The sequence below is a fragment of the Bombus huntii genome, chromosome 2 (assembly GCF_024542735.1).
Source record: "Bombus huntii isolate Logan2020A chromosome 2, iyBomHunt1.1, whole genome shotgun sequence".
In the NCBI taxonomy this organism is placed as follows: Eukaryota; Metazoa; Arthropoda; class Insecta; order Hymenoptera; family Apidae; genus Bombus; species Bombus huntii.
The window spans coordinates 19,390,998-19,406,228 of NC_066239.1; the positions used below are offsets into that span (position 1 = coordinate 19,390,998).

At 36.4% G+C, this 15,231-nt stretch overlaps 1 protein-coding gene across 12 annotated transcripts in view; it reads left to right on the forward strand.

The window, feature by feature from the left end:
* LOC126878288 (protein NDRG3) overlaps positions 1–15,231 on the forward strand; it is a 30,499-nt gene that overhangs the window by 9,176 nt on the left and 6,092 nt on the right. For 6 of the 12 annotated variants that reach the window (XR_007695627.1, XM_050640911.1, XM_050640917.1 and 3 more), the window contains 3 exons: positions 550–603; positions 12,115–12,314; positions 12,873–12,993. Coding sequence is in view for 11 of the 12 variants with exons in the window: in XM_050640911.1 (XP_050496868.1) it covers positions 550–603; positions 12,115–12,314; positions 12,873–12,993 (375 nt within the window). In the remaining variant the exon portion in view is untranslated. Of the gene's footprint in view, positions 1–549; positions 604–2,149; positions 2,234–12,114; positions 12,315–12,872; positions 12,994–15,231 lie in introns of those variants that run through there. The other 6 variants (XM_050640913.1, XM_050640920.1, XM_050640921.1 and 3 more) reach the window with 4 other exon arrangements.

Genomic DNA, 15,231 nt, shown 5'->3' on the forward strand with positions numbered 1-15,231 from the left:
GTGGCGCGCGACGACAGCGCGTGCGTTGTGGAACCGGCTTCTCGGTTCGAGAGATCCTCCTGCGAGGTCGATCCTCCGAGAACGGCGACAACCGTATTCAGCACGACGCGTCTCTTAACCGCACGGATCCTCGATTTCCTCTGCGGGGAACAGCCCAAGCTTCTTTTTGTTTCAGCGATGCGTTCGATCGTTCTGGTTCACTTTGTTATCGTCTTTCAAGTCTATTTCCCCCGTTGGGCGGTTCAAGTCAACGAAAATTACGTGACATTAATTTACGATGTATTTCGATCGATCGTTGACCGGAAAATAATGCTTGGAACCTCGAGAATATCGCGTATGCTTGAGGTGCGGTTAGGAAAACGTGTTTCATACTGATACGACAAATGATTCAGACTTTTGGGTATAGATTATCGTTCATCGGTTTTTTAAAATAATGTATTTGAAATGTTTTAATTATATTGCCTGCTAATATTTGTCGTTGGTACCCGGGTAGAGGCCGTAAGCCGCTAGGGCCGGGTGTTGTTATTATTCGCCGCTATTTTGTTCTAGGGAAAGAAACAGGATGCCGACCGCAGCCACACCCGAGAAATCTGCTCTTTTGGGGTAAGTTTCGTTGAAAACAAACAACGTAGAACGTAGTCGCGTGGTATACGTATCTATGTATGGCATACGTATATGTATTATAGATCTACCCTGCTCATATATGTACGTAGACTGCAGTTGATTTTGTACAGGAGTGAAACTCGCAGTAGCTGATCGAAGCGACCTGTACGTACACGTAATATTCATTGACATCCATCTGCTGTCCCGTAGGGATTTTCAGATCCCGTACAGAGAGAATTGGCATTGACCCCGATATCGGTAAAGCCGAATGATCGTCACGGTAATAGGCAGCTACGTTGTTAAGAGTGGCAACGTTACTCCTCTTTTTAAAATGTACAGACAAGTCAAGGTTTGCTTTCGATAAATTGCTGATAATGTCAGAGGCGCGAGTGTAGACACGTCTCTCCATATAAAAATCTAGAACGATCATTTCGATCCGGTGTCATATTTGCACGAACATTTTTCTCTTTTTTCCCTTTCCTCCCCCCCCCCTACTCTTTCTTGTTTTTTTTCCATTGAAGTTATCGCAATTCTCTGAAGTTGTAACGCAAGAACGAATCGATACGATGCATTAACTCGGGCTCGGAGAAAATGAAATTGTAATGGCGAGGCATTGCGTGCGACCTATTTCTCCTGACTTTTATTGAATGACCGTGTATCGTTTTCGTTATTCACCATGGAAAATATATTTTTGATTACACAGCGGGATGAAGTCTGAAAAGTATCTGGAGCACCGGTTCCGCGGAAAGCGAGTATTTTCTCGATTTTCCACCGGTAAAATGGAATTCTTGTAGCCGATTATTTGAACGAACTTTGGCGGTTCTCTTCGTTGCGCTCTTTGTCGAAATAGTACGAAAGTTCTTGGAAAGTTTACCACTTTACGCAATTACGTCTCCCTTTTAAATACAAATTTTGGACACAATTACAGTTCTCAAATATTACCTCAACTTCCAAGGTTTCTTCAAAACTATCTACTTTCAAGCGCGCCGAACCGTATTCTTTTTAATTCAAAGAGCCAACTACGAGTTGAGGCTTGACGTCTGTCTTGGAGTTAACAATAAAGTGCAAATTGGAGTCTCAGTTAACCACTTAATCACCTGTGTTCAATATTTTCGAACTACTTAATAAAATAATGCAACAGATCTATGTAACAGAGAGAGTGCATATGGGCGAAGTTTAAATGCAGTTTCTAACACGACAATCTTAATGAAATCTGCGTTACATAACCATCTCAAATGTACTTCGTTCGTGTACGCTGTTCACGACGAGCCAATGCGAGCCAAACGGCAGCAGCCGCTTTGATGCACGACGCGACATTAAATTTCTAATTCTACCAACACGTCGTATTGTTCCCACGTAATTAAACTACGAGACTTACGCTTCTATCTGTTCGTACATAATGACGCTTGACTCGAACGTGTCCACGAGACAAAGAATTCCGCCATCGAATATATCGCAATCCTAACACGTTTCGCAATTTATTGTTGTATACATGTATCGACACGTTCTGTTGTAATTAATTTAATTTTGAGATGGATTCACTCTTGAAGCGTGCATTGGGGATACGTGATCGATTGCGCATTATCGTGTACAAGTTTCGAGTGCATCTTGTTTTGATTGAAACGATCAAGTAAGTAATAGAAGAGTTTGTAATCGCGCGAGTTGCCGGTTATTTTTCTCTGTTGTACCGAAATTGGGTAATCAGACAGACTGGCGCCCTACTTCAAATTGCAACCAATAAACTTCTTCTTAATTGATCTCCATTGCGGAGGAGTTAGCAGTGAAATTAGGATTAACTGCGGGTCATTAGAGAAAGGAACAATTTCTCCTTGAAAACGTTAAGTTGCGCAATTTAAAAATATTTACTCGCAAATAGGAGCCAAGTTTCCGCGTTACATGGAAAGCAATGGGCAATATCGATCAACGTAGTATTTGTGTCACAAGCCTGTGGCAGCTGACAGTGCCATACATCGCTTAAAATAATATCCCGGATAAGAAAAGTTGAATCTGTGGTTTCATCTTGTAATTCGAATTAAACAATTTATAAATAATGCCTGGGAAATATTTGAAAAACTGTCTCGACCTTTGAGGAATGCAGTTCTTCCACATCAAGTTTTTTCTTTTATCCTTTGCCTCTTTTTGACTCTCCAAAGCATTTTATCTTAAATCGAAAAGGAAAAAAATCGACTGTGTTTCGTTTTGAAATTCGAGACATGCAATTTAGAGATAATATTTAAAAAATATTTGAACAATCTCGACATTTGAGGAATGCAGTTCTTCCACATCAAGTTTAATCTTTTATCCTTTGCCTCTTTTTGACTCTCCGAAGCACTTTATCTTAAATCGAAAAGGAAGAAAATCGACTGTGTTTCGTTTTGCAACTCGAGATATGCAATTCAGAGATAATATTTAGAAAATATTTGGAAAATTGTCGGTGTCGGTTCTTTGACGTCAAACTTCATCTTCTTTGCTTTATATATTTTTCTAACTTCTCTTTTGCATCGCAGTATTTCATTTTCAATTCAAAAGAAAAATATGGCCTTTTAGGATATCGTAACGTAGTAATCTATAGATACGCATATATCCTTCGTTGACACTTATTCACTCCTGCGGTATAAGACACGCGTGATGATAAATGGTGTTAGCAGGACATTAAAATGTAAGAGTTCCTTGTGACACGACTTTGTGAACTCATACGTCATTTTGTTCTACTTTCGCTGAAAATTCGTTTTTGTGCCACTTGGCAACACGCCGGATTCACCTGAATTGTACGATCCTCGGGACTTAGCTCAATTTCCCACTCGATAAAAACAATGAAACCATCTCTGTCTCTCTTAAAGAGATATCATTGGTAACGTGATCGAAGCATTAGAAAATCGGAAACTCTACACCATCGTATGAAATTGTGGTTTCCGCGAGACGTACTCTTCTAGAATATTGGCTCGTGTTTTGTTCTGTCACGTGTTTCGTTATTAAAATGAGAGAAATATCAACACGAATATGAAATTACTTCATACAGCAACTGGATTGCAACGTAACCAGGATACCGATCGTAACCTTAATTATATCCTAATAATCCATAATAAGGTATATTAGTATACATTTCTATAAACAGTGTCTGTAACGAGAATATGGTAAAAAAGTGAAGGTAAATTCGCAATTCTCTAATTAGTAATTAACAACTGTACTGAAATATCTTATACGCTGCCATTGCGTTATAATCCCGATCATTGTAGCGACTAATTAACGAAAACGGAAAATCCCACGTTATTCAATTCTCGTGCAACATCATAGTGTCCTTTAGAGGCAGACAAGTTTCAATAACAGAGAGAGGTACCTACGTTGCATAATTAGCGAGTGCGCATGAAACTAGAGAAGAGGTCACGAAATAGTTGAAAATTAAAACAAAGACCCTACAACGACTCTTCGAGGATCGGAGGCGAACGAAAGGTAACGAATTGTTGTGAGATTGAAGTTAATGCATGGTATGGATAGACCATATTTCATTTTTCTCTTTATATTACATTTTGAGATGCATTTTTCTCGACGTTCAGCATTCGATCAATTTTTATCTTTAGAAGCGATTAAAGTTTATTTTTCTCTGGGTGAAACGGCTTTAGCGAATCGTGCTCTGCATTCAGCATAGATTTAGCGAGCAATCGTTCGAGATCGCCTGGTTTTCGAAAGAAAGCCTGACTGCAGAAAGGAAAGACGTAAATCAATCTGTTCCCGACAGCTTCGTCTTACATGCGTCTCTCTGCGACAGAGGACTGGCTGACGAAAAAACGTCATGTGCAGCTCGGTTAATCGATCGGTAAAAAGGATACAAACGAGATATCGAATGACGGGGATATCGAGTGTTCCTTCGTGGTGGTTAGCTTGGTTTTTATCGATCGAATGGTTTCTTACGAATCCACCATTTTCTCTTCTTCGGTAAGCGTTACGAATCTCGACAGGTACCGTAAACCGTATACGACATGTTTCTACTTCTAACCGCAGCAATTTTATTTCGTGTTTCGGTGTGCTTTCATAAATTTTTTGTCTACTCGCCAAGAAGATTATCCAATTGATAATGGAATTGCAATGATTTTTTAATATATGTATAACGAGGCTAAGGAAAGTGTTTGAACATTTGCTATAGAAAACATTAAAAAATACATTATTTCCAGACTTCATTAGCACGCGTTACAACGAGATATGACTGTCCTGAAAATAAAAAATCTGAAGGTAGAAAAATCTGAAAATGTCTAGCTCTTAAACTAATTGTCAATAGTACATTTTTTCAATATCTTCGTGACCTAACGATATCAAAAATTTATGCCATGATCGATGGAATAATGTGCCTCGTCTGTTTTAGCACAGACTCTTATATATATTATTTAATAAATAAATATAATATATTATTGTTTCTACGATATAATATATCTGATGACTAACGAGGTTCATTAACATCGTTCACGCTGTAAATTTCACAGAATGTGATACACGAACCCTAATAAAAGATACTGTTTCAGTGAATTCGCTATCTGTTTTAACCGCTCCAGTTTCGAGCATGCGTCGACGTTTATTTGACCTAAAATTTAAATCAACTTTAAATTTCGAATTAACTCTGGAAAAACTAGGAAACTGGGCACGGTATCCGCTATTAATTTGCAGCGAGTTTGAAGCGGATTTGAAGCTCGGCTTAAAGCTCTCTGATCTTTCTATGCGAATACCTCAAAAGTTCTGCCGTTTTTTTTTACCCGCTAAGTCATTGAAGGCAGCCGCCGATTAAATCCTGCTTTTCAGGGATATTGTGTCTATTCAGGAGTTTTTCGCAATTCCCGCGAACACCTTCCACCGAATACTTTTTCTTTTCGTATACGTAACACGAAGCAATTTCGGAGTTGAAAAAAAAGCAGTAGAACGTCCGATTCGCGTGAAAATCTTATCAGGCCTCTGTCTATCAGATTTTCAACGTTGCGGTCTTAGAAATCCATTTTCGTTCGTATTATCCAATCGTCGATGCATCTACGAAGCTTCTTTAAATAAAGAGGGATCCTGAAAGGCAAACCGACGTCTAGAATTTGCATAACCGATATTCCAGCATCTTCGCCCGCATCCTGGAATAATCAATCCCCATTTCTTCGAGCATTGGAACTTTAAAACTAAGCGGCTGTCACGGAAAGGTAGATGATTGAATCGATGAGTTTTGTTCGAATACCTTGTGAAATGCAAAGCCGGAATATTTTTATTTCAACTTGCTTCGTAATAATCGTAATCCTGACTTATCGAATGTTTGCGAATCAGTGGCTTTTTAAATAATTATAAAAGTTAATCAAAAAGGAAAACGCAAAAATACGTTGACAACATACTTTTATGGTTACTATCTTCATCGACAACTTGGGACAGGAACACAACCGGATTTAACTTGCACCGGAAATGATAGTGCGACGTGCTAGCGATGCGGGAAACCACACACAGACAGATTTGCTGTGCTTTGAAATTCAATGAAGTGAACTCAAACGATATATTCGAACCACTACAAGTACCGTTTAATCTTTAACCGGAAACTAGAACAGCTGGAGAATTAATGAGATCATTATATTAACGTAATAGGTTGGAAACGATAATTCGCAGCACAACTTAGAAGCAGAAGAACCAGTTATCTCAACGAATGAATTTTCAAAAAGAGCGATATTGTTAAAATCATACTGTTATTCTAAAGGAAATATCAAATGTAAGGCAAGTGCAGTTCACCGTGAAACGTTTAATATCTTTTTAAAACAATTAATACTTTTTTAAGAAAGCAGTGATAGAAAGAAACGGAGGGAAAATGGAATTCTAACTTAATTTAAAAACTGAAGCCTAAGTAATTTTATCTAGAAAATATTTCTTACAAATATACTATACCTTGAATATTTTACATATCCTTACAATTTTATGTACATTCTGTGCGTTTTTTCGCCTTTAAAAGTCATTAAAATGCATTAAAATCTTAATCTAGTAATAACCTACAGACTCTAACCTACGTAATATCGCGTTTATGGGAGATAAAGTTAAATTCATCGAGGTATAAAAAGAAGGCTGTTAAATCTACACAAGAAGTATACTTCAAGTTATATTATTCTGTTATTGGATGTATTTTTAGATTACATCGTATTTCGTCATAAAAATATAGAAATCGTTTTTATTATCTTTTTGAGAAATTAGAAAACACTCAATTAAGATAAAATGAAGCACTCGATATCTTTAAAATTTCGTTCGCTTCACGGACGATGATCGATAGTAATAACTTTCTTCCTTTTCCTTTAGTAGGTTTCTTCCTTATTAGGATTCTCGTTTGCAATTATGGAACGTATTTTCAACGAAGATGACTTTTATTATGTCCTAGTCTTAGAATGTAAAAAAGTAAATGAAAAAACTTTGGTGAGACCATTTATTTTTCAGTTATCATTATTGGATAGGTATGCTAATAAGAATCTAGCATTCGATAAAGTAAATATCTGTACAGAATATATATTGCAATGAATATTTTCTGAATGAATTTAATCATTCTCGCTTGTATTGAAAAATACACATAGAAATTCTAAAATATTGAAAAATAATATTGATATTCGCATATAAATTACAGTATTTTACATAAATTTCTCTCGTGAACCTCGTTTTTCTTCTTCTATGTTTTTCTTCGTGCTGAATCTTAAACGTTCGTTTCAACACCTGTTTGTGTAATAACATTATGGTGTACGTTACCGGAGAAATATGATCATAGTAATAAAGTGAATAAAGTTGGGTTACTATCGTTCGCAAGCAATGCTCTATCAGTGTAAACAAGGGGGTACTGTATATCTAACCGAGACTTTATCTATTTATCATGAAATTCCTTGGCGCGAGAAATTACTTTGAAGAACTTTTTACTGATGTCGTTCGACACTTAACTCTCTCGAGGCTAGATTTTCCTTTTAACAACAAAGCCAATAATATAATGGTTCAGGCTATAATACACTTAAATTTGAAAAAAATATCGTTTACTCGTCATTCTTAAAATTACATAGATATGTGGCTCTATTTATAATGAACTCTCATATCCAAATGGTATTCTACGGTGCTAGAAAAATTATAGCGAACTAACAGTTTTCCTAAAAATTACCTTCGAACATATTCTACTATTCTGATTACTATTCTGCCTTAAATACGAGTACAACCGATTTCAAATAACTTCCATTTGTTAATATTAAAAAACTGTCAACGCTGTTCCATTTTCAACGAATACTTGGAAACATTTTAGCGACTCAATCTCCAACTGATTACTTTGAGAGTACATTTGTACGTGTATCGTGAAGTCCGCAGGATAACGTATTGATTTTCAAGTAAAATCAAACTGCGGCCATCCAGCTGTGTCTATAAATCTCGGGTATAAATTTAATGAAATAATTTCTGCAGATATATTTTCGCAGCGGGTGCCAACGTTTTCAAAGAGAGAATCCCGTTCCATATCTTCTTCTTTTTGCGAGATCACGGCTCCATTCAAGCGCCACATGAATAAACGAAATATGGAATGTGACAGAAAGAGTATTAAAATGATAGCAGAAATTAATTCACATTGACTAACGAGGTCGTTTTTGAAGCTTGTATTCCAGAAAATAGAAGCAGTATTTTCATTTACATATAAGAAACAGTATGAAAAAAGAGAAACACGAGAATGGTATTACTGGAAAAGCAATTTACGCAACGCTGCCTTCCTAAATGATAAAGCAAGGAAAAGAAACGTTCAACAAAAGGGCAGGATCAGCCCCGGGAATCCAACGAAGAAAGTAACTTCTTTATGAGGTCAGTGGATGGTATTTTCACTGATATTCCTGCAAGAAGGGGGTGTCGTTCCTTTATCTCGCTCGAACTTGCAGAAGCGTCAGCATGTAGGGAGCAGGGAAGCCTGAGATCCTGACATTTCCCCGGTAAACTAAATTGGGTCGCCCCGTAAATCCTCAAGAATACAGGTCAAAGTAAATTCTTCCAGTATTAGACAGAGAAAGAGCGCGGGTTGCATCGCCCAAGTACTCTTTAAACGGTTAACATGATCAAATTAATCACCACGAGTATCATTTGTTTTTCCTGGCGATTTAAATCAGGAAGCGTCTTACTCGATACTGCGAAAAGACGGTCGTATAAAACGTGCCATTGGTTTTATTGCAAGAAGCACTTTAGAATTTCTTGGAACTCTAAGAACTAAGCTTCGATATTTTAAAATTCAACCTTGATCTTTTCACAAAATAATGGAACTTGTACAGTATGAGACACTATTTTTAGTAGAATAATAAGAGAATTGGGAAAATATTGTGTACCTTAGATTCAACAAGAAAAGATATCAAAAAAGAAGAGATATAGCTCGAAGATTGTTCATAATCGAATTTAGCGAATTACAAGACGAATTACCTATTTCTACTTAAACGGCATACTGACACAGATAATCCTATTTTATTCTAATATATTGCTCCTAAGTTCCTACCTTTTATAAATCGTGAAAATAAAGCGAAAGATGGTAGAATCATCGTTAAAGCCATAAATACACATGTCAAGACGTTAAAGAGGAAAATCAGTACTCTGATTTACTGGATCACATAATAAACGCGTAGTTAAACGAACCTTAAACGGCCATTTCGCTGGAGAGTGAAATGCACTTTTGAACATTACGGAAGCTTTAACGAAGAAGAACGCGGTGCTACGTGTTTCCTCTTTAATGTCCTCTACAGCTGAATAGAACTGCAGGCGTCAAAGGGAAATTGCGCACACGAATCACAAGATTACCGCATAGAATGCAAGCGTGTGGTATGCACGGTCTCGGGGACACGGGCCATCTTCAGTAACACACGATCCGACCAGCAACGCCATGCTCGATAGGGCGTGGTCCTCAGGATCGATACCATAAAAAGCTCACTACACCACCGACTTCTTTAATAAAGTACGTGGCTTTGCGTGTACGCGTTTATATTAAGCGTTTGCACGAGTTTTATGCAAATCATCCATACCTTCCGTAGGCGCGCGTCCGATTACGCCCTTTATCACGCATATCTAGCGACATCGTAGGCATAGCAAGTGCTATCAACGATTCAGCTGTAGAAAACTATAGTAATTGAAGAAAGCATTCGAATACTTGTCATAGACAATCTTTATGAACATATCAGATGCGCTATATGAAAACTTTTTGGAATTTCATTAACACTGTATAACCTAGTTTATGCAAATGTTATTTGAAAGTATGAATTACAAACGATTTCAAGTATTTCTTACATTACACTGTCTCGCCTCAAGCATTTAATTAATTGTTGCTTTAATGGAAATTATCTACCTTGCTTATGTAGAATAATTATACGATAGGCTGTTGTGAAATAATGGCAAAATATTTCCAATTGAACGAAGAATAAAACATCAGTTTCCACGGATGTTTCGAAATGATAAAATATTCTAACTAAGGGCGGCAGTATAATAGATAAATGTACGATTATTATAATTGCGTGACTCGTAGCAAAAACGACCTTTATCAAAGTTTTCAGTTTCTTGGACGTCAAATCTTGTCTTCTCTATGAACTGTGTGTTTGTTATAATCATCTTGTAACTTCTATGTACATTTTCGGATTTATTTCAAATTTTATCAATAGGATGGAAATCGTATCGTATCGTACGTCATACAAAATCTTTTATACGATACACATAATATATACATGTATTTAGAAAAAGTTTTTTTTATTGAAATACTTTCATAAGCCATTGTACACTGTACATTTATAGTATTCCGTAAGAAGGTATTTGTAATTGTGATAAGAAAATTCGATATTTTGAAATTCGTATTCAGATAATGTTCATCGTTTCTTTGGTATTGATAAGTGAGATGTATATTCGTGAACTGATCAAAGTTTATATCGATGAAAGAGCATATATTCGTAACGCAAACTGCACATCCTGCCCTGGATTTTGGCATATGGGAAGGGTGGTCTGTCTCTGCTACATTCGGGTTAATTACTTAATTAATTAAGCGCGAATGTATATCACACGATCGTACTTGTACAAATACATATACATATTCATGGGTCAAATGAATATTAATCGTTGAACTATCGCAAATCGTTTCTGTGAATTACGGTATGGCGAAGAGTTATTAGAAAGCAATTATGTAGCGATTACTACTCCGTTAGCGATCATAAATCATTGACTAACTGTGCTCTGATACTTTTGTCTAATGAACTATACATTGAGTTACATATTACGTATTAATTAATGGAAAGGGATAGAATATTAATTATAGAGCAATAATACTACGTGATAAAAAACAATAATATTTATTTCGCTTAAACTACGTTTTTATTTTGTTATAATTGTGATTATTACAATATTTAAAATTTCTTATTAATATGGGTAAACAAAGGAAAATTATAACAAATAAAAGTAACATTTCTACCGAAACACAAGAACAGAGGGAAACAAAAGTTTATTCACGAAATATTTATACGTCGCTTTGAAAGGGACAAAAACCTATAGGACTAGCCATTCAAATCCGCTGAAAGTATCAACTTGGCACATTTTATATTCTGGCGTTGACGTAGCGAATATTTGATGATACTTTGTCTGTAGTGCGAATGAAAAGAGAATAAACAAGAAGGAATAACTCCCTTCACCTGGCTGATTCTTTTCATTTCGATGCAAACTTTTGCATATTCAATAGTTTCAGGGTTAGCACTCTCGTATCTCATTTGAATGTAATTCCTTCTATCTTCGTTTAACCTAATAGTATTCTAATTAGTCTAGCGATTAAAATGTGATATTAACAGGAGCGTCTTTTACTTGCATTACGAGCATGTAGTTTCGCGTTCGAGAAAATTAAAAATAAAGTGTGCAAATATAGATATCAGGTGAGCATAAAAAATACGCGAGAAAAAATGCGTATCGATTCAACATAAATTTTCCACTATGCAATTTTCTATCGACCCTTGGTTAAGTCAGCACTGAATTTTCTAGGCTATCGATTATTTCCTCCTTATTAAACGTCCTTGTTCGCGCATTTAATTTAATGCTTAACACACTCGCTGTTATTAAAATACGACTATTTTTCCCCAAGAGCTGCATGAAGATAGAGATATCTTCTTTCTTCTTTCATCAAGAAAAAGCTAGTAGAAGAGAATTTATGTTTTTAGATATTTCTATTACGATACTTAAAAACAGAAAGCCAACGATTGCATTTTCAATTATTGCCGAGAGTCTAGCAACTACATTTAGATAATTAGAATGACGCAACGTACATCACAAATAAGAATGATACTTTTATAAGTGAATGATAACAGAGTACTAAGCACGTTTCAGTATTTTACCAATGATAAAGACACCTACTTAACTCAAGAAACACCAACGAAGTATAAATTTCGTCTGACTCAACAAACTTTGAATATTTGGTGCTTTGTTTGCACGTGTGCCAAGAATGTCTCGATTGATTTAGTTGTGGCAAAATAGTCAAGGGATTAAGAGACTTCTTTTCATGCACAGCACGATGCCTTCAGATAGTATGGACGACATTGAACTGAAAAATATTCAACTTCAATTTCCTCCGCTAAGATGCCTATCGAGAGACGACAGTTCTGTGCGAGAGGAAAGGGTTGAAACCGACAAAGGGAGTTTGCTGGTGGCTGTGCAAGGGAACCGAGCGAAACCTGCCATTCTTACTTATCACGACTTAGGCCTTAACTGTGAGTAATCAATGCTTCTAATTATTTCTAGAGGCTATCATGGATCAAATTTCACCCCATGTGAATTTTGTTCTAATACCATCCTAATATCATTTCTAACCACTCCGAACAATAATTTTTCTATTTTTCATCTAATATCGTATAGTAACGAAACATTTAATTGCATTTGTTCGATTTTACTGATTTCTAAGATAAAAAAGATATAGCAGTGTAAAATCTTACCCATAATAGTATTAATGAGACTTCGTTTGGAAATAGCAGAGATTAATATAAAGAAAAATTACGGAATATTCCCAAATAGATGTTTGACTTTGTATTTGAAAAGCAATAGCTGTATTCTAATTACTATGCACTGTATATGGGAATGTGGTAATATTAGTTAAAATTCTTCAAAATGTCCTTCGTTGTTGTTGGAAAATAAAGTGAAAAATCTGACCGAAAATTTGTCTACGTCGCTCGAGAGAAGAAAGATAGATGATTTTAAGTGAATTTGATACGGATGGATAAGATTTTTGATTGCAGAAGATATTAAAGGAAAACGTGGATCGTTATTTTCAGATATATCGAGCTTCCAGGCGTTCTTTAATTACATCGACATGAGAGTTTTACTCGAAAACTTCTGTGTTTATCATGTGAATGCACCGGGTCAAGAAGAAGGTGCACCCACGCTGCCTGAGGAGTAAGTACATTTTCTACAGAAAGTTTATTTGTTTCTCGAAACGCGTTATAAAATTACAGCTAAATATTCACACTGATAAACTTTTACTCTTTTGAACGTGAAACTTATATCTTTTTTTTTTTTTTAATAAATACAATTTTTAATGTTGGAATCGCTGCAAACCTTTAGGTTTTCGTACTAAATAGTCGATGAAAAATTTATACAAAGGACCAATTTCTTTTTCCATTTCGAACACGATCCAGCAAACGAGTAATTGCTAGCAGCCACACCTAAAGTCGATAAGCGACCACTTCCAATTATCAACCAGGTTCGAACACCGATTCCCTTGACGTGCAGTAACGAGTTTGCTAATTAACGCGCAGCACGGCTGACAGTGACGAAACAAAGCGAAAAAGCAAAAATAGAGACAGCTGATTTCCCAATGTTTACCATATGTGCACGTATTATACGTATGAATATTTAAATATCGTTGAAGAGAATGATACGCGCGCGTCAGTTGACGACAGTGAATTCAATTAGTGCAAATCAATGACCTAATTAACATCCTAATTAGTCGAAGCCCCGACTATGTTCCTACTTTAACATGTACCGCGGGTAATTCCTCCATGTCTTAAGAGCGATTCTCTCTCCTTTGCCTCATGCCTGCGCGGCAAATTCTTTCTTACGCTTTTCCCTCTATCGCCGTTTGCATTTCTATGGATTCGATCTTATCCGGCTGTTGCGCAGTTCGCCGTTTCGTTATTCAACTTCTCATGAAATCAGGAAATGTTAGATCAGGAATTCATTCGAAGATCTCTGTCATCAATCGTTGAACTAGCTCTTGTCGTTTAACGAGAACGAAGTTACGCGATAAGATCGCTTTTATTTGAAACAATAAAATATATTAGATATTATATAGAGTTTTGATAGCAATGTTTCGATATATGATAAAAGATTGGTTGCAGATTGGTTTCAAACTTGATCAATATGTATAATCATCGTAATCTCATCATAGTGTTAGTAAAATTCCTGTTGCGAATTATCGACTAAACAAGAACCGGTCGGGTCAAACCGATCGGTCGATACCGCGTACCTCGAATGACTTAACGCTCAAGGTGGAGGAGGTTTAATAGATCGAATGTTAGACTAATCTAGCACTGTATTTGCATTTATTGTATAAAAGTAAAGCGTGATGTTATGAACACGGCGATGGTGGAATCTTGTTGGGAGTGAAGTATTTCACCCATACAGTACGATGTCTGATGATGAACTGCCCTAGTATGTTGCTGATTTTCCCCACCAGCCGCTGGGTCTCGTGCCTTCCCGACTGAGGTTTTTTGCCTGATCTCAGAGTCATTAGGTTTACAGCTCGGGGAAGACATATAATTCGGAAATTCCTAAAGAAGGTATAGGGCCTGTCCGAGCCGTAAACGGACGGCTACTCAAAATTCCGAACAATTTCAAAATGTTTTATATAACGCACATGATACACGAAAGTTTTCTATGATAAATGTCGAAATACTTTCGTGAGCTATCATATACGTTTCGATGTTACGATTGACGGCAAGAAGAAGAAAATTCCGCAAACCGCGTGACACAATCGCTGAGAATCGTTTACACTGTGGAATTGGAAGATTGACACTATCTACCTACGACGTCCGATTAACCTGACCTCAAACAATCGAGGTTCACCTCGGCGGACGTATACGTAGCTAAACAGAGTGTTACAGAATAATTTAGACTGCAATGCAGATTTTCATGCAACCAGCAAATACGAACTATTCCCACTCGCGTGCCAAATCCGTAAAACTTGATGACGAGTATATCTAGTCGAATATTTTGTTTCCGATCGATCGACTTGGTGATACTCGAGAGATTGTATTGGATTTTTGTAATTTAGTCAGAGGAATCAAGATCATGATTTAAAATTGGCATCTTAAAGTCCATATAATCTCGTCCATAAAGTCCATCTCGTATATTATTTTGCAAATTCCTTAGGCTATTTACAATAATGATTTCATAATGGCAACTAATCATATTTTTAGAAGTATTTTACATATTCCTACTAGTGTGTACTTGTATGAAAGAATTTGCAAATATAAATACATCAGCATTAATTACAGCGTAGATGTAATCAACACAACAATTTATATTGTTGATATGAAACTAATAACATCCCACGTTTATTGCCTACGTGTACCGTATTACGGAAAACGTAAATCCCGTTTCACACGTAGCATGCAATGATAAATATTGGCA